Genomic DNA, 21,275 nt, shown 5'->3' with positions numbered 1-21,275 from the left:
CTTCATTTAGTTTGTCCAATTTTTACATTATCATTCAACTGTATGCTCATTTATAGGTTGAGGCAGGTATAAAAGTTGCTGATCATGTTCTATTTCTTATTTGCAATTCTTCGTTTCCTTGTTGCCAGCATATCATAAAAGGGATCCCTACTGATACTTGCTCTAGAAGAGAAAAAAAGGAATCATCAGTTTGGTTAACAGATGCCTGTTTTTAAAAACTAAACCTATTTTGCTCTCTCTTCCCTGTGCATGACTCCACACTCTTAATAAGATAATAGACCACTGAATTCTAAGCATCACAAATATTTCTTTAGAAAAAGATGTTACTCAGCTGTCCTTTGTTAAGAGTTTGCACCTTCATCTTAACTATTTCTTGTCTCTTTAGGTGTGGGTCTGCTTTACAAACCTTCCAGATAAAGTCAAGTTGTGAAAGTTTACAGCTGCACTGTGAACATGCTTAAGATAGATATCACTGAAGTTAATTATTTGGTGAAGTAAGAATCTAATAAAGTTAAGGTTAAAGACACAAGACACTTATAGTTGCTTAAAAAATTATAAATCCATATTTTTCTCGTCTGAGTTAGCAGCACTATTTCCTGAGGACCAGTCAGTAATAGGACACTTGTTTCTTGATCCGTCAACCCCACATAGTTTTTCTTTAGTCCTTGAGGATATTGCCACAGCAGAATTCTTCAAACAAGTTAGAATACAAATTCTCTTAGTATCTTACTCCAAAAAGAACTTACACTTCATTTCTGAAAGACATTTAAGACTTTAAACTCACTTGATAGATTTAATCCACTCTTCCTTTTCCTCTGGGGTGGGAGCAGATATTCTATACACTACATGGTTGCCTTCCACCACTCTACCATCAGCTTCAGTTTTACATGCTTTAATTACTTGACCTTTATGACTGGGGTTGTAGAGCTCAAAGCAGTTCTGGAGGGTAGAAATGAAGAAATCAATTTAAAAAACAAAACAAAACTGACAAACATCTTAATTTAACACTAAGTTCTATATGGTTTACTTCTTAAAAAAACGAAAATAAAATATCTCACTGGTTTTCTAGGGTCTTCAACTTCTCTTATGCTAAGATTTTCTAATGGAATAATTCCTCTTGGTTCTTTGTCCTAAAAAATTAGGAAAATATCATGTTATTAGCCACTTAAATATCTTGACTACAAACAAAATTCACTGTAATATATACTCACTGTTGTGTATTCAAAGTAATACAGGCAATTATCAGTCAGAATAAACCATCTCCGTTTCCACGTTTTTACTCTTCCCCCTACAATCAAAAGTATGGCTGAATTAAATCTGTGTCACCGTCAAGGCTTCAACAATGGGTAAGACAGCGATTTAGTTTTGCTTGGTTTTCAAAATATGGCTTAATTACTTCATCCTAAATGGATCAGGCACAGATGAGCTGAGGTTAGAGGAACATGTTACTCTAACTCTCATGCTAAGATCAAATGCCTAAGGCAGCATTAACTATGGTGTTGCTGACCAGCCACAAAAGCTGGATGCTCTAAAGTTGCAAACATCTCCTCTCTTACAAAGATGAATGCAACAGTTCAGCAGTCAGACCCGCTCCCTCTGTCCATACCATCACATGTTTACTGCATCAAAAACATTAATACTGTAGAGCCCTCAGAAACGCAGTCAGTGCTGCTACAGCAAAGGGAGGCCAATCACCAGTATCTGGTTTAACCCGGAAGGCAGCTAAACACACCACTTGCACGCTTGCTCCGGGATCAGTTGTGTAACCATGTGGTTGCAAAACCAGTAACTGGTTTCCAGCAACAGGGCCAGCCCTCTCCACAGCACATCTTGTACAAGGAAAAGGTCCCACCAGTAAAATCGAGGGCGTTTTATCACCTTCTTTTCACTCGGGAGCATACATGTGGTTAAGAAACTATCTCTACGTTCAAATTTAACACCAAGTGCAGAAGATGCTTATAAACATTATTAGCAGAACAAATATGACGTGCCATGAATAAAGAACAAATCCTATGCCAAAATGTACCATTTTTAGTCACCTGTCGTATTTTAAAAACATGTTCTCCTTATGAGTTAATATATCACTGAGTTCACCTGACAGAAGAAATAGCTACTGCTCCAAAAATGCAAATTTTTCCTGCATTAACAGGTTAGAAACAATGACCATAGAGCTCCTCTTTCTTACACCCGCTAATGTCACATTGTAAGGAACAGTTCCTTTTAGAAACACACATTACTGCCTTGGAGCTTTCAGCTGGTTTTCTGCCATTGGCTACTTCAGAACACGTCTAGCATTCCACAAGTACATTATTTTTCAAACTAATTTCCAAGGAACATAACTGCAGATAAAGCATTCACGTGTTCTTAATATCCAGGCTTAGTTCCACCATAGTTATCTGACTTCAGGATTATGTCACCACCTGTGCATCATCCATTCAGCAGTGATTTAATCTCATTAATCCAACATTTCAAAACAGTTGATCTTACTGTTGAATACCACACATAAAGGAGTACCATTAATACACACAACCCCCCCCAACTTAATCCAAATCATATAACTAAATCTAAGACATAAGCATAATTTTTTAATCTTTTTGTTCTACTTGAGATAGCTGGGATTTTTCTTAGTACAGAATGCAAATAATATTAAAGAAACAATTTTAGGAATCTCATGAAATTGCTTGATACCAGTGTACTACATGTTCACATTGCAGACCAAGTATGTTGCACATTTTATCTTCCTTTTGCTTGGTTTCATGACCTACACAATTACCCAGTGTTAACACACTGCAATGTTCAACATACTCAATAAACTTTTATGTTTCTACTACATACACACACACACACGTATTTTAAGAAAAATTTAATCTGCAAGCAGGTGCGGTGAAGTAAGAGAAGGCAAAATAGTGCAAGATGCAGAGGCCGTGACAGAATGAATGGTTGAGTGAAGTGGAGACAGTGAGGGAAGAACTGGCGGCATTTCAGTGCTACCACTGTAACAGATCGTTAAATAAAGCACTGTAGAAACATTCAAACTGGCATGTAAGTCACTAGAAAAATTCCCATCACCTTGACTGAGAGCTGGTTCAAGTATCAGGAAGCACTTTACTTTAGCTTGACTCACTTCCAGATCAATGAATAAGCAGCAGCTGAGTCAAGGTGACTGCCAGGGCAGTCCTTGCTATCACAATAACATGACATCTTTTCACACAACCCAATGTTCATTGCCAGGACTTTTAAGTCACGTTCTGCTCTCTAAGGTTAACACTGTTTAACATTTTTAGGGAACAAACCCATCAGGCTAACAGGCAACATAAGCTTGCATCAAATGTCATGGCTTGCCCAGCTCTTGTAGAAAAACAATTCAGCAGGAGAAAAGATGAAACAAACAGGCAAATAGGTAACTATCACAGAGGCAGCTTAAACTGAACAAAGGTTCTCCCCATAAACTTGTCCCATGTCAAAACACAATAAAAAAATAAGCAGGTAATAACCATATAGTTAAAAAGATGACCTCCTTATAATTTAAGGCAGGAACAATGGACTTGAAACATACACCTCCTAGAACAATATGAAATGCCAAGTAGTAAATGACAGTTGAGTTTGCTGAAGTTTTTCCCGACAACATCCCCCTGCCCCTTGGGAAAAGCCGTATTTCTCAAACCTGAAACCTTTTGTAAAATCATGCTGCAGCTTTGATGAAGCTTTTGGCATGAAACATTTCCCAGCTCCAAGGTAGTATTGATGTTGAAGGCAGAAAGAAGATCAGATATTACCAAAGACATCCCTCTTACTGCTCCCTTCTCCCTAAAAGAGCCAGGAAGTAGCTCATTGGGTTACAACAATCACATGAGTTGCGGAAATAGACCTTAAGTCCCTGCTCCACCAAACTCTCAGTTACTCTTCCAGAAAAAAAGCAGCAAGGCAGGACTTTTTGACAGGATAAGAAACTATTCTCACATACAAGTCTGTGTCCCCACCCCACTGCTTTGCTGCAGCTGTCAACAGCACAGAAATGCTAATAAAGCTTGAAAGGCAATCTAATCTGTACTCACCAAGTTTGCAGGGGTCACCATATAACAAGCATTTACTATGCCTTTATAATGGGCAGAAACCCAAGAAGCTGGTTGATAAGGCTTTGTGGCCTTGATGCAAGATTAATGGGTAAGAACTCGTGATAAAAAAACCCATTCTTTTCCTTGGCCAAGATTGCTGTAGGCTCACAAAACAACAACAAAGGGTTTAGTACCATATTTCATATCTTATTCCAGCTTCTAGCCTTTTAAAGATTAAAACTGAAAAGAATTAAGTTAGCAGAAGAGGATCAAGAAAATCAGAGTATGAATCCATAAACATTGACAGAAATGGAGAGATAAGTGATGTACTTCTGAAAGATTAATTAAAATGAAAAGACTTCTCAATAAAATAAAGAAGCATTATATCTTAGGTGGAAATCTAAGGAAACTACAAGAAAAGGTCACAACAAGGCATGAGGTACAGAAAGAGGAACAGAAACTCTCTTCACCTACATAACCCAACACGGGATTTTTTTTTCCCCCCAACTCTGGGCAAAGTACAAACTAGAGAACAAAGGTAAAAGAAACCTACAACTAAAGGGAAAAACAACTGACAATAACTCAGGAAACACATATTTAAACATTAAAAATGGTCTTAAGACTAAAGGCAGCAACGTGTCTGAAGTTAGAAAATTCTACCCAAATCTTCAGTACCTTTATATAACGTTTTAGAGGGGAAAGAGAGAGATGCACACATCAAGACTTTTTTTTATTCTCATCAAGAATGTTTCTCAAGTTGATACCACTAGGCAGAATGGGCTCATATACTGTACAGTTATACAGGTGATTGCATCAAAGCTTGGGTTTCTTTGAAAAAGAAGTTTCCCTCAACCACATCATTAACTGCCTCAACCTGGAAGAGCATCAGTTACTATGAGAACCAGGCAGGTACCGGAAGGCACGAGTTTCCTGATCAACCACCGCTATTCTCTCACCCCTTATTAGGGAAGAGAGAGGGCATCCTCTCAAGGCCCATCAGTGGTGGGACGGGCCCAGATACAAAGCTCTTGGACAACCTCCAAGTTCTCAGTAATTGCCTGACTGGCAGAAGAAAATAACGCGATCATGTGTCTGGCTCGAATCATCTCCTCTCCAGTTTGGTGAAATAATGTCATAGTTTCCCTCGAACTAGATGAAAATATTACGTAAACCAAGCTATTTGCCAGGAGAAGCAGTTTTAGGCAAGGAAATGCCTCCCTGTGCAAAATGACTAACTTGGACACTGGGACAGAGCACAGACTACAGCTTCAAAATACCTTAAGTGGATGGCAGAAAACTTCATGGTACCAACACCACTAATATTATGATGCAGAAAAATCTAAAAGCTCATGATGTTTCAAGCTGCTCTAAGCAAGGATTCATGAGCACTTAGCAGCTTTCAGTATTTTACTTGTAGCATTCATTTTCATTACATCATGCTTCAGACGATATAGAACCAAATGATAATTTAGCTTTACCATGATGAAGAGGTCTACATAAAGGCACCAGCTGAGTCTACATACATAAAACCAGAATTGCTGTCTGGCTGCCACGTTTAGGCAGGACTTAGACAAAGTTACCTCTGAACAATTCAGAGTAGCAAACTCTTCAAAAGCATTTCTCAGCTTTCTAAAACCCAGTGCCAGCCTGGAGAGCTAGGGTGGTCTTCAGGACAGATGAATTTTATAGTACATGGAAGTTCCATGATATCCATCTCCTGCTCAGAGGATAATCAATATGGGGAGCTGGAATACTAAGCAGAGGGTCACAAATAGATAAATGGAATGAGTTGACTATAAGAAATACCAAATACAAAGTACTGTCATAATATACTCAAGGTTTCCAAGTTGTCTTAGTAATATTTGTAATTTTATATAAATTTTCTATTTCAACTCTTAAGTATTATAACAGCTGAGCACTTAAACTCTCACACAGCAATAGAGTCTCCTTTGCATTGCAACAATACTGAAACTTTTCATATCAGCATCTTCCAGAACTGAAGGAAACCCTGCCCATTTCACAAGAAGTGTTTCCCAACAGAGAGGACTGTAAAAATGCAAACAATGTGGATTGAGACAGCACTCTCAACATACAGTTTAAGCATCCTAGCAAATAGGAAACTCAAGGGAAAGAAAGAAAAGAAAGAACAGAAGAAGAAAGAAAGGAAAGAACAGGATGAGAAAAAAAAGAACAGAAGAAGAAAGAAAAAGAACAGAAAGAAAGAAAATGAAAAAGAAAAAAGAAAGATTGCCAGGTTTATTTCTGGTCAATGCAACTAAACTAGTAAAATGTATTTGTCTGTCCCAGCCTGCGTGGGCTGAAAAAAATGCAGTCTTTCACGGAAGCGCAGCCTCACGCATTTACAGGCTGATTCACCAGAGGCTTCTGGACATGTTTAATTTCTTTATTCAAATAACCCTCATGTCCTGGGAGTGTTATGTGCCACACCCTTCCCTTTCACACACGCTTTTACTATTGGTTTTTCTGTACACCGTCTCATCTACCTCATAAAAAGCTGGTTTTATTGACTCTGTGCCAGAGCCAGAGATGGATTGTGCAGAAGTAGCAGGCAGCTCTCACTGACTTACAGTCACTTTTTTCTTCAATTTCTTTGTTCCTCTATTTTTCATTAGATCTCTTATTGATCTTTATTAGATCTTTCATTGACAGTTTCTTCCGAAACTGTCACTCCTCTACACACACTCACACTCCTGCCTGCACTCTCAGTATGTGTATATGAAAGGGCACTGGCAATAGAAACATGCACAGCATGGGCTTATACACAACCTCTTCTTCAGAAAGCACATTATCTACATAATTTTGAAAGCCTTTGCTGTTGAGATAGCTATTACCTCGTGCTACAAAATGGAGAAAATCTGCAAAGTCATCTTTGAAATTGTGCCAGCTGAGCCAACACATATCAAAAAGCAAGAGGTTTGCTTTTTTGTAGTTTGAAAGACAAAGAGCTCTATAACATCTGTAGAGCAGAGGTCAAAATAAGACATCAGAGAGCATGTGGATGAATTCCAAATGCTTCCTTTTTACATCTATTTCCTTCCAGCACTAGCATGAACACCAATTTTCAGGTGCAATCGATTGAGTGGACCCATGGTTTTAACCAGGCTCTACTTTCACCATACTCACCCCCACATGCACCACACAGCACACATCCCTTTTCACACTTTAGTCACCATTCTCCAAGCGCGAAGTTCCTTCTACTTTAACAAGCAGTCAGACATTAAAATGGCCAACAACTGGCTCTACTGGAGTGTGTACTGGTGTTTTTATAAAATGAGTTTTATTTCATTGAAAAACAAATGTGAAAATAAAAGTTCAGTCTCCTTCATAAAGGAAAAAAATTTTGTAAGCCCAAGTGAGAAAGTGAATCCCATAAACTCTAAAACAGTCTGTAAACAAGGGCATCTTGCAGTGCCAGGAAACTGCAAATTATCAGAGGTTTCCACAACCCTAAATTTGGTGCTCATTCAAGATTCTATTAAGTATTCACAAAGGAAAATAAACAGGAAAAAGAACAGTTTTTATAAATGCATAGTTCAAATGTAATCAATCTTTCAATAATCTAATTGATATACAAGAAACAAAATCACCCTGGAACTTCATTACAAGAGTAAGATGTTGTTTTCTCTCAGTAGAAATCATTCTTCCCTGGTTATGTTCTTCATTGAACAAAAGAACAAGAATAGTCATCTTTATTTTTCTCCTCTACACGTAAGCACTTTCTTCTTTTGCAGAACACACTCGCATGTGAGCCAGACACTGACATGCCGGTCAGAGTACCACTGATGACACTGTTAGTGACACTGAGTGAAAAAGTAAAATGCTACAATAAATTTGATTTAAAAAAAAAAAAAAAAAAAAAAAAAAAAAGGAAAAAACCAAAAAAGAAGAAAAGAAAACAGAAAACAGGAGGAAGGAGGAGGAAAATAAAAGAATGAGCAACTGAAAAGGAGGGGACTGGAAAGCAATCAGATACGTACCTCCTAATGCAGAATAAGCAGAGACAGCCAGTCACAGAACAGAAAGGTGATAGGTCATAGGCCATAAGGAAAACAAGAAGGCACATTTAAACCACTCATTAAAAAATCATAGCCAAAACCAAACCAAGAGAAACTCACAAATAATATGGAAAAATAAAGACATACAAAAATAACTGTTTGAAGAGAAATCCTTTTTTGTACACAGAAAACTGAGTTGAAATACCACAGAGTTTTCTGAAATGACCTTATGGAGACTTAGTTGTTATTTATCAGTCACACCATGTGGTAAACACCATATAGCGTTTCCCTTTTGTCACTGAGTTTTATGTCTCGTGTATCAGAAATAAAACCCCGAAGTTTGAAACAAAATCAATTTGGATATGTAAAATAAGAAGTAACAACTTTCAGATGCAAAGGAGTTACTTATTTTGGTTCATCCATTTTTAAATACAAATTACAAAGTTAATCCTATTACCTTCACAAGAAAGCAGATAGACACAGAAGCAGCAAACATTCGAACAACGAACAAACACATCGCAGCGAAACTGCCCTTATAACTAACCTAGTTTCAGCAGCCAACCTTCTCTATCTGGATTGAAAAACGTATGTGTTAGATCATTTCCATCATCCTCTGGAATTTTAAATGGCTCATTCTTAATACTTTCATATAAATTCTAGAAGAATAAAAAAAAAAGAAGAGGAAAAAGACCTCATTAATGTCTAACAGCAAATGCAACCAGGACATCTTACTGCTTCTCAGACTCTATAAAAAGCATAGTAAATAGTATCCATAAAATTCTGGACCATCCCTTCTCAATCTCTGTTTACTACTTTGATTAACTTTGATCTTAAATTACTCCATCTATAAACAAGTGTCTCTTTTTACAGATTTTATAAGCACTCCTTGCAATTTAACTTCAGCATTCGGTATTTCAGAGGCTTCAGCTTCAGCTCTCATTTAGTACGAGTTTTGCCAAATGAATCTGGGTTTTCAGAAAATGGTTTAGATTACCTTAGAGAAATAAGTATTTTTACTTAAAATCTCAAGGGACAGGAGGAAGCTCCACAAGACACATGGGGAGGCAATGATGAAACAATGATTTTTACTATTTTTTTCCAGCTTTTTCTGACTTACCCAGAAATACACACACACACACACACACCCCCGCCCCCAAAGCCAATTCCACAAGAATTTTGCCATCAGCAAACTACTGAGAGATATACAATGTTTTCTCTGGAATCTCCTCTCTTCAACAAAAGACTGAATATAGGGAGAACTAGCTCAAAGCAGCTCGGAATATCATAAAATGCTTCTTTCAGCTACTCAAGTGGTTATGCATGCTAGAAAATGTTCTTTTTACTCTCCCTTGGCAAATTTGCCTGAGAATTTTCTCACTTGCTTCTAAGTTTCCTATTAAAAACACAAAACTATGTCTTGTCTTACCCAGTCAAACTTACCCGTAGTAATTCTTCTGGAAGGTCTCCACCTTCATTAATTCCACGATTCATAGAAATAAACCTCTCTACTGTTGGTTTATCTCTTACATTGTGGTTGTGCAGACTGGTATTCAACATAATGATCGCAAATGAAAGCACATAGCATGTATCTGAAATAAGATTTGAACAGGTTATCTTTCTACGTGTTGTGGCGCAAACCTGTAAAATGAATATATAGCTCATTCTGACTGATAAAGAAACGGGTAGTCAAAAACTCCTGAACACTACACATGAAAGCAAAGTTTCAAATCTTTCTTTAAACTGTTGAAGTAAGCCTAAAAAGAAGAAAAATATGGAACCATTCAAAGTAAAAGCCAGTAAAACAGTACAAGAGAATTAAAAAAAAAATTAATTCTCTGAAATCATTGCTATCACCCTAAATTAACATTTCACTCAAAACACTTAAGTGTTGTTGTGCAAAACATTTGCTGCACACAGATTTTGCCCAAATCATACTGGTATATCTTGGTCAATCGGACTCCTACTAAAATTACTTACAAAGCTTTCTCCAAAGAACAGTCTTTTCAAAATAATCATTGAACTATATTTAAACAGGCTGAAAATGACACTGACTCAATTTCTTGCATGCAAGATGACAAAGGAGATCTTATCATGCCTCTTGACACAGTTATGATTATAGTAAATTCTCCCAGAATTCAAGTACAAGATCCTGTTTAAGAAAAAGCAGGATGGAAACCTCTCTGCTACAGAGAGGAAAAGTGTGTTTGCAACTTCAGCACTTTGTTTTCAATATTTATTTTCCTCCGTAGCTGTTGCAGACCTGCTTTACGTCAACCCTTTCCTAGCCTGTATGTTCCTCAAACTAAGTGATCAACAGCAAGCTATGATAGTATATAACTAAACAGACCAACAATGCCAGAATGCTAGGGCGTTCTGTGCAGTATTTCAAAGTTCTGTTAGCTTTTATGATTTGATTAATTCTAAACCAAGTAATTCAATGGAAGACTGAGGTGCATTTCTAACTGAGATAAATTATTGCTGAGCAGACTGCTAAAGAGAGAGGATTTGGTCCTCATAACAAAAATTGATGATTTTCTAGATAATATATTATAGCCACATATAGGGGGACTTTATAGAGAGTTAATGAGGTGTAAAGTCCTTATAACTGACAGACAAGACTACCCAAACTATTGGTCCCTTCTGCCTTTAAGCGCCTGAGAAACTTGCTTTTCCAATTCCTAGTCGAAACCTTTGGTGATGTTTCTAAAGTATGTTTCATACTTTAATTGACTTAGATATATATTAATGTTGAAGTTTTATAAATGGAAATGCTTTCTGGCCATAAGCTTGCACCTCCTGGAAACAAAACGTAGGATTAGACAGTTGCATTTTCTCAATTCTCAGAAATTTCTCACTTCGCACATTTTATCCTGAACTTCCAAACTAGACATCGTCTCCTTGCATCAGATGTAGCAGAACATATATGATTAAAAAATAAAATAAAATGCATATACACACACTTAAGAACTCCTGTTATTTCCTCTGACTAACCTGTAGACTGGAAGACTCCTGGGTTACAAAGGCAATAGCGTGAAGCAAAAGCTTCCATCATACGATCAATTTTTTGAGCCTCTCCTGGGAGTCTGAAGCTCCACAGAAACTGCCTACAGAAGGGAAGAATAGTCTTTAGACTCATTCCAATATTTATATACTCAGCATATATGACCAATAATCAGAAACTAACGAAAAAAAAACCCCAACCCCCAAAACAACCAAACTGCAATGTCTATATAAAATGTCCTAGAAACACGTTCTCAATCCCTCAACACACAAGTCAGGAGCTATTATAAAGCAACATGCACAGATGGCTAGCCCAGTAATTCAGCCAGCAACACTGCATGCTATCAGGCAAGATAATATAGCAGTTCATATTCTGAGACTCTTTCTTCCAGACTAGTAAACAATTTTCTGTATGCATCCCATTTTTGCTGTAAGACTGTTATGGGGAAACAATCAGATCAATCCTTCCTGTGTTTCCTGGCTACTAAAAGCAATACACACTCAGCTAGACTTTACTTACAATGTAAAAAGACACATTACATAAAATACTTCTGATAGGGAAGAGAAGCAAGGAATATAAAAAGCACTTAACATCTTAACTTGAACTCATCAAGAACATTTTAAAAATAGTAACATGAAAAACCCTAGTGCTTAGAGAGGTGCTGTCTAGTGTAAGTTCACCCTGCAAGAATCAGACCTAGATCTTAAAAAGAAAGATTCATGATATTGTCTCAGTAATTTTGTAATATACACAGGAGATCTGTGCTCCTGTTTAGTAGCATGAACTGGAATACAGTTTTTACTTTCATAACTTACTACCTCTACATACAGGTACACTGGAATGCATACAGGACAGAAGTCTTCATAAATTTACTTTCCGCACACTGTGGCGCTAAAAAGCTCCAATGAATTTAACATTTTTTAATTTCTTAGCGAAAGAATTATCCGAATTAAAATAGAATCTAAACCAGCAAAGTTACATGCTCTGCCATGCAAAACAAGTTCTCGATATTCCCTGTACACTGGGTGCCAATATAGTAACCACTTATTCCTGTCTTCATCAGTTTTCATTTTAGGACATTAAAGTGTCACACGCCATCTTTAGTTTGTCATCTCTATATACTGTCTTTTACTCACCTCGTGCAAGGTTCCAACCCAGATCACGAATTTTGTAAGCTACCAAAATACAAACATTTAATAGTAGCAGCTGCTAAGAAGAATAAAGTCAAACCTAACATTAAACTGGGAAAAAGAGATAGAAATATGAAGCCTCCCAGAAAAGCTTCAGCAGACAGAGAAAAGGCTTCCTTAGCTCAAGCCTTAGGCAGCTCGAGTTACCATCACCACATCACTCAACCATAGCAAAGCTGTTCTGATTCCACCACAAGACACTGCACCAGAGACAAAGATCACATGGACATTTCAATTTATCTTGTGTCAGGATGGAGTCACTAGTGACAATGAAATTGGCAGAACTATCTAAATCAACTTAATTTGTTAGATCTATCATGGATTTCCACTAAGACAAGAAGGGACTTCACAAGGTCACTGCATGCTAGCATCCCAGAGAAGTCAAGTAAACTGTTCACTTGGCAAGGGAAAAAAGTATACTTAAATATTACACATGACAAGTGGGAAACTCTGAGGGAAGTAGAAATAACTTGGTTCAAAGTTTACCTCTTTGAAATTGAACATAATCACTGATTATGTTCATGGTCAGCAGAATTTCACCCCTTCCCCACCCAAAGGAACAAGTTGAGGTGGAAGGAAAGGAGAAAGAAGAGGGCAGCAAAGAAAATTATTTATTTATTTGGGTTAGGAGTTTAGTTTTTACCTATCTCAGTGCTAAGATATGAAGCAGATCCTCAAATGTCCACATACGGCAGGCACACCAAAGAGTTACTTGTTTGTGTTTGTTTAATTGTTTGTATTTGACTGAAATAATTAAAAAGTTTTCACCTTAAAAGGCAGCACACACACAAGCAATTGGAAAGGTTAAAAAAGAGCTGTCTCTGCTAACTTCCACAGTAATGTGTATAATTGTGCCAAGCTGTAGGTCAACTTTCTGATGAATAAATCAACACAGTGACTCATACAAACGTGCAGTTCAGGAAAGAAAGCTCAGGCCAAAAGAAAGAATTTACTTACCTTAAGGCTTGTACAAGATTGAGATCAGCGAACTCATGGAGTTCAACAAAAGCCTGAAGAACTTTAATATTAAATTCATCTCTATGAAAGACAAAAATGCAAATAGACGATTACAATTCTGAACTTTAAAGAATTCTTAGTTATCTCTATTTGCTTCCAAGAATAAGCAAGGAAATAAATAATCATACTGACCAAATCAAGTCATCAGAAATAGTTTACAAATTTGAGAGGTGTTATGTCCATTTTTGCTGGTAGGTTAGCAAGAGCCAGTACACTTGAACTGATTTTAGCACTGCTTATTTAAATGACTCAAAATGGCCTGGCCTTTCCCGCTTCCCATTTATTATTACTGCACCTGCCTTGATATGGGATGACGCCAAATAAATTTATCCAGTAAAATGTCTTTTGCATAAATTGTGTCATGAACTCTTAAACTAGCAGTTAATGCAAGATTAATTTCTTTAGCCGTTCAACACACAGAAAAACAAACTATCCTGTTTCTTCCTCTAAGAACACAAAACATTAAAGCAATATATTAATTTATGTACAAAGATGAGTACTTTAGGTACTGACTGTACCTAAGAAAAAGAACAGCTTTTTAAAAGAACTACTTAGTACGTACTATATTCTTACTCCATTCTCAAAAATTGTGACAATGAAAGTTTATTAGAATCAGAATAGGTTTTGAACGGGCTTCTTCTCACCTAGCTTTTATATTGCTATGTAAATCATGAGCCAAATTATGCTTTTATACAAAGATGTTTAAATGCAAAAGTAATATTAAACATTAACGAACCCAAAACTATTTGGATGCAGACAGAATTTAGCGTACCCCATCACTCAGTTCATATGCCAGAAGCATAAAGGTTTATAATCCTCTGGGTGTGCTTTAAATACATCACTAAGACAGAATGCTGCCTATCAGCCTCCACCCAAAAATAGAAAGGTGTGCACCCACCAGAACTTGTGTTGCATTTCTAACTGCATAGTCAGACTGCCTGGTAACACTCACAAATAAGTACCTTAACACAAATTATTCATTCATTGATATGTCTGCATCTTGTACACAGAAAAACACATCACCTCTATCAAGCAAAATGAGGCAATTCTCATCAGATGCAGTTCAACTTTACTTCGCTACTTTTCAGTGCAGTAAAATGTTATAACAGTATAATGAGAGAGACTATTCAACAGTGGTACTTTGTTACTTTAAGCCAAATATTGATTTTGCTTATGTGTACGGAAAGCTGCAGTAATTCAGAACAAATATTACCCTAATACTCTAATTTTTGCTCTTCTAGGTTTTAACGTAGACTAGATTAATAGTGATACTTGTGCTGGGTACAGCTCCAAAGACACAAGCCAAATATCATGAAAGGTCTAGGAAGCCACTTAAAAAGAATAAATGAAGACTTACAAACATACAAAGAACTCATTGATCTTTTATAGGATGTAATTAATGCCTTATTTATTTTACATTTTTAGGTACTATCCCATTCCATTTTGCCATTCACTTTTTTTCAGGTTGCTGAGTGCTATCACACTATACAAGTCAGTAATTTAAAATATATCTCTTTATGGCAGAATGTTCAACAAATTTCATTCTGTTGACTATCCTGGTGTTGTCTTCTGCTATATTTAGCTAGAATGCAGAAATCATTCATGATGGGCCCCCGAGAGGGAATGACAAAGTAAAAGAGAATATCCTCAGACTCCAAATGCCTTGATAAAAAATAGAAAATAACTCAGCAAAATTAATCTATAATATGCACTGCCATTTGTATAGCATAAATCACTTAATAGCCTGTTTCTGAGGTAGTCACAAAAGCAAAACGAGCAGCTTAAGACCACCTCAATTGTCACATTTTGTTTTATTCCAGGGTATTTATTTTATCCCTGGACCTAAAGGCCTATTACATTCTTTTCAGAGGAACATGAATAAAAATTACTAGGATTCTAGGAAATTAACATTGCAGTTCAAAGGAGTATCATGAACCGAATCCCCAGTCTAGACCTGACTACCTTGAAATTTCTATACACATTCCTGAAAATCAGACTGTCATTTCTTCAGCTCCAGCCCCCCTTACTAATTCATGTAAGTGAAGAATAGACAGAAATACCATTTGCTTTCCCATTACTATATTAATATTACACCCTTCACAGCAAAGAAGAAATATGAAAAAAAAAAAAAAGCAAACCCAAAACAATTAGAGTGACTGGATAGATTGAATAAAAGCTCATTTTAAAGCAAAAAACAATTTTAAATTTTACTTTAACTGTTCCTTAAAATGGATAGGCTGCTTCTGCCTTGTGGCAAAATAGCAGCAGTATGTTAATTTTATTATCCAGCTGATTTATACAAAATTTCCTGACCAAATCCACTACATTTCTCTCTATTTAAGCCTTGAAAAATCCAGAAGATATAACTGAACTGCACATTTATCTGTATACATACTCAATATTAAGAAATATTGTATTTTCAGATTAGACCACAGTACTGCCTGGCAGCATCCCTGCCAGGGATGCAGAAGAACGAGCAATACATTTTTTAATTTTCAACATGAACCCACGAATAGTCACAAAAATATCACTGATGACTCCAGTGGGCTTGGACATATTGGTAAAACCTTTCTGCTTGGTACAGGGGTTCTGGGAATAAGGCTAGAAAAATTAGAAGTATTTCAGAAGACAATACCAAGATAGAATGCAGCTCTCAAAAAAGAACAGACTCCTTTATACAAGCTTTGTTACAGTTTTGTGATTATGGACATTGACATATAAGTGATTTTATAATACTGATAGTCCAAATATTCAAGAGAAACAACATAATGATGTTGTATAAAAATTGTTGAAATGTCTACACATACAATACAGAAACTTCATAGCCAAGATCTATTTTCAAAACCTACATATTACAGTAAAAACTTTCATTGACACTATTAAAGTCAGGAGGAAATTGCTGAGCACAAGCTAAGCTGTTGATGCTGTTAACAGATTATGAATGCCTCAAAAGGGATCTGCCAGAACACATTACTACAGGACTATATCCCAAATGAGTCAACTTTTAAACCTCCGGAACTGGTATCTGAACTGGAACATGTGCAAGCATGTAGATACATATACTGCAACCCACTCTTCTGTCTCTTTCTGCTGCCTTTTTCGAAATCAATTCCTGGGTTGCACAGCAATGGGAGTAATTTGCATTTTGATTGTGTTTTGCAATAGTGTGCATAAATATGCATGTTGCATGTTTATTTGTACTAGGATTGATAAAGATATGGTGCAGCTGCCATTTGCGATGCCTCCTTACTAATGGAAAGTCTGTGTGCACAGAAGATGAGAAGATGACAACACTAAAACCTGCATATAACTATTGTCCCAGGAACTACCCATTTTAGTAAGTAATTTCTTTGCCATCCAATTATTAGTGATTGTAAATCACTCCTTGTGTGGGCACAGCATCAAGAGTTACCAGAACTGTTGCAATACAACTCTCAGACATTCCAAAAGCTTATGGTATTAAATTCTGCACTATAGCCAAATTTAAGAGTATTTTCTCAAAATAGTAAGTTATGATGAATTCAGTATCATTCCACAATGTACCCATTTAAAAAGAACAACCTAACAGAAAAAACCCTGTCAGAATACCATAGTAGTTTTACTTCCCCCAGTAGCTTTTATAGATCGCAGAGTAGTAGTGTAGCGCTCTCATGCAGTCTGTGAAGGGGAAGATAACTACCAAAACCTGCAAGTATGCTTTGTAAACTCAAAACCAAAAGTTTCAATATTTTTATTTTACCTTTCACCGAGGTAATCTCCAATTACCGTTTTATTTAATCCTTCTCCTTTATAAAGGAACTGTGCAATGTCTTCTGCAGTGTTCTGCAGGAGGTCATTTTCTATCAGAAACTGTATTCCCTAGGAAGAGCAATTCCAGAGGAAAAGGAATGTTACGTTTTCTTCCACAAGCATTTGTGTAAATACCACTCAGAACATTCGGTATTAATATACTGACACAGACATATATATATAGCACATTAAGAATTACATTAGCCTACAGACTTTTTTTTTTAATGAATGGTAAATGTTTTTCAGTTAAGCAGTTAGGTAAGTACTCATTTTAAAAAGGCTAGAAGTACTAGGTGGCAGTTTGAATCCCTCAACAATAGAAATATCAAACACTAATTGAATAATGATTCCATGTTGCTCTTCGGAGTTATTGTATGAGTTCGCCTGTTCACAATATTGCATAAACGTCTGCAAATACATAATCTTTAAAATCATGTAATAAAGAGATATGTAGGAATAACCTAATTACCACCATGACACAAAACAAAGCATCTGTTATAATCTACAAACTGCAACCCAATACATCAAGCCACTACTTGCAGTAGCAATTGCGGCTGAAGATACTGAAACTGGTTTAAAAGAGTTTATGCTGACACTGGGATTGTCAGTGACTTCTGGTTGTGGTGGAACTAAACTACTCACAAAGGACTTGAGTTAGACTATTCACAAACCAGTCAAGCTTCTACCATGGAGCTTCTACCAAAGCCAGGAGGAGAGTCTTACCCTGTCCCTCACTTGGTACTTGATCAAGCCCCTGGACGCCTATGCCTCCATAAATTACTGGCCCTATAACTGGCACATTCTAGGGATGCCCAGAGAACTTTCTGCAAAGTGGTCAAGAAAGGAGACTAAAAGTTACATAAAGATTACGTAAAGGATGGAAGGGATGTTATTCCAACACTCTGCAGGTCATAAAGAGATAGTGCTCTTTTCTTCCCCACCACACGCCCTAACAAAGCTATTCCTGTGGGCTTCTTAAAACTATTAATGGCACGCTCGTGAAAAGTAGAAACAGCAACTCTAAGTAACCTTAATGCCTTGGATTCCAAATACGTACAGAAGAGCTGAACAAATTATTCCAAATATTTTCTACTAGAATATTTCATAATTTCAGAAATACGAGAAGTTTCTCAATTTCTGCAAATTGAATATACTTCTTTACCTCATTACAACTGGGAAAACTCCCTTTATTTTTTGATATAGCATAGAAGACCCCTGCAGTAACATTCTAAAAAGTAATTATCCTTCTGTTTGGTTGATTCTGGTTTTTTATAATGGAATTATTACCTGCCTGAGAAAATAAAGTCAATTTTCTGACCTAATTTAACAAAGAAAATGAACTGTGATGTTACAAGGCTCGAAGCTTTTAAGGGGGTGGGGGGGCAAAACTGGAATGCAATTTTCTCAAAACAATTTTATCACCATCTGCAAACTTAATTTCAGTGACAGGCCAGTACTCTGACAACTTAATATTTTGAAAAGTCATTTCAGAACAGACATGGCTTTGTTGGAAAGAATATATCCATTTTATCTTGAAGCAGAAATAGCCGAGCTTGCCTCAAAAATGACCCCTTCAAAGCTTATTTGATAACTAAATATTTGTACAGAAAAATCATTTGACTATGAAACATAATGTTTTTCCCATACCAAGTTATTCATAAAGCTCTCAGCTCTGTCACCAACAGAGAATCTTCCTTAAGAAATACCAGAAATAGAAGTTGCAGATTCCGTTTTTTAACACCTGGATCATGTTATTCATGCTTAGACTGACTAAAGTAGTTTTAAAAAGTTGTAAAAGTTACTGAAAAACATAATGGACATGACTAGAAGCATGGAAAATAAAAATTCTTTGCACAGAAGCACTTTAACATACTACAAAAAAAAAAATCAACATAATTTTCCTTTTTCTGGATTTTTTTTTTTTTTTTTTTTAATTCTTAAGATGTTAAAGAACCAGAAGTCAAATAGACAGGGAAAGGAATTTGTCTGGGACAACAACTCCAGCGTCTGGAATAAATGGTAAAATAGGCCAGCCAAACCCCCATCAACTCCTACACTATCTTTCGTCTTGATGCAAATTTTCTTTCTGTAGACTAACAGGAGACTGAAGACAGCTGTACTAGTTTGATCTCCCCACACAAACTCATGGCTACAGAAATATTCAACATTCACCACAAATATTACATTGATTTTTTTAACTCAGTGCAATAAAATCTGCTTTGAATTTTATAGCTTTTACAGTAACTTAATTACAAGTTTTGCAGTTATTTAAACCCTGCTTTTGTCATAGAGGTTCCAGTTTCTGGGCCCAGTGCAGGAAGTACTGACTTCCACTGCTGCGAATTTCAAGCACAGCTTTATGTGCAGGGATTCTTGAAATGTTTTACAAACTTTATCATTACAGCCCTTCCTGCACTAGCTAACCAAATCCAAACAGCAATGTATGTGATATTACACCACATAACTGCATTAAACACAGTGATTCTGAATGAGGATTTTCAGGGTGGATGGGACAGAGGTAATTTCTCTACATGCACACTAGAACATTTAAAGGTCTTCAAATAAAAGTGGTAAAAGAAAATTACCTCACTATGTTCCTGCTAATATGAAAACATTAGACCTCTGTTATTTGGTTTTAAAGAAGAGAACTTGGGGGATTCAGTGCACATATTACCCCAGTTCTTTCACATTCCTAACTCTGGAGAGCATCTTCCCTCCCATTTATGAATGAAAACCACCTTTTTCTCAATGACCCTAAGTTAATTCTCGCAACACTACAAGGACCTACACTTTAGCTGTCTGTAATTTAAAGTAGCAGTTGCAAACAAGATGATCTAGCTTTAGAGCAGCCAGCTACTGCAGGCCACCACTGATTCACAGACATTATTAAGAAATTACTACTGTAAGTCTACCACATTTAAATTATGCTATAGTAGTAATGTGGCCACAGCATCTATTTATAGAAATAATTTCACCCAGCAAGCACAGTAACAAAAATAGTTAACAATGGAATGAAAGCATCTGACATCATCCTGTGACTTTGCCACAAACTTCTAGGACATGAAAGAGCTGCAGGACAACAGCAAACTATAAGGATATTTGGGGGTATTCTGCCCTTAACAGAAAAGGAGTTAGACAGTCACCAAATGGAAAAGAAAAATACAAGACATGGTCAGTAGCTTCAGAAACAGTTTTATATCTCAAAGTACTTGAGTGTTTCTGGTAAATTGAAAACAGCCTGAAGAATAGTAGCCATAGCTGTACAGAACATTGCAGAAAAGCCACCAAAATACGACTGAATTCAATTACAATTTGGAAGAAAACATGTCAAGAACTAACACAGAAAAACAAATGCTAAACAATTTCCAAGAAGACCTCCAAGAAGACTCTTCACAAATTCGAAATGGAATCTTAACCACAAACAACAGAAGGCAGTAAAACAAAACAAGGAAAATGTAAAATGAAAAGTAAAGAGAAGGCTAAAGGTCAAGTATGTCAAAGCATCTCTTTTAAAACTATCAGGAGGGGTCTCTAAGAGAATGTCCCTGAATTTTCCAGAAAATTAACAATTATTTATGAAAAGTAGAGGTACTCCGGAGAAATGAACTACTTCTTGGCTAAATGCACAGCAGACTTCTTGAAACTGGTAACCAAATTTCTACCTGCAGGTGTTTGTACAAGTCATATAGGTACACCTATATATTTATAGAAACAGAGGTATTCATATGTGCCTTTTCCACAAACAGAATTTAGATATGCAAATATAAAAGCCTGTATGAGAACAGATTAAAAAACATGTGAAAGGTATTTTGGAAGAAAAAAGAAGAGGGCATAAAAAAAATAAAATGTGTGGCCTCACTAATAGCCAAACATCAAAGTATCTTTAGAATGATATCTGACATATCAACATAGAACACCTCTATCAGGTGCAAGTAATCTTTCTGCAAGTCAGCTCAATCAATACCTGGAATATTTGATTGTTGATAAATAGTCTCCATTACCAAAAAAAGGTTTGCTTAACTGAAAAAAAGCACACAACTGGCAAATGACTAGATGACTGCTTCTAATTTAACCCTCTGCTCAATGTGTTATAGGATATACAAATAAGGCCTATGAACCTACATTATCAGAAATGTTTTCTCAAGAAAACTCTATTTATTATAGATCATATTACAAGGAGGAACTTGATTCCTGAAAAGTGAAAAAA

The 21,275-nt window shown here is 36.4% G+C and overlaps 1 protein-coding gene across 3 annotated transcripts in view; it reads right to left on the bottom strand.

Moving 5' to 3' along the window:
• Positions 1-5: 5 nt before the first annotated feature.
• The window catches only part of CYTH3 (cytohesin 3), a 49,636-nt gene continuing 28,366 nt past the window's right edge, over positions 6-21,275 (bottom strand). For 2 of the 3 annotated variants that reach the window (XM_030483897.1, XM_030483898.1), the window contains exons 5-13: positions 17,019-17,137; positions 13,220-13,300; positions 11,063-11,175; positions 9,512-9,660; positions 8,616-8,727; positions 1,212-1,288; positions 1,059-1,130; positions 785-939; positions 10-162 (exon numbers count right to left, since the gene is read on the bottom strand). In XM_030483897.1, the coding sequence (XP_030339757.1) occupies positions 90-162; positions 785-939; positions 1,059-1,130; positions 1,212-1,288; positions 8,616-8,727; positions 9,512-9,660; positions 11,063-11,175; positions 13,220-13,300; positions 17,019-17,137 (951 nt within the window). In that variant the 3' untranslated portion in view covers positions 10-89. Of the gene's footprint in view, positions 163-784; positions 940-1,058; positions 1,131-1,211; positions 1,289-8,615; positions 8,728-9,511; positions 9,661-11,062; positions 11,176-13,219; positions 13,301-17,018; positions 17,138-21,275 lie in introns of all 3 variants that reach the window. The other variant, XM_030483896.1, reaches the window with a different exon arrangement.

Source organism: Strigops habroptila, chromosome 4 (genome assembly GCF_004027225.2).
Source record: "Strigops habroptila isolate Jane chromosome 4, bStrHab1.2.pri, whole genome shotgun sequence".
NCBI lineage: Eukaryota > Metazoa > Chordata > Aves > Psittaciformes > Psittacidae > Strigops > Strigops habroptila.
The sequence above is the reverse complement of the archived record's forward strand: the minus strand, read 5'-3'. Positions and strand labels throughout refer to the sequence as shown.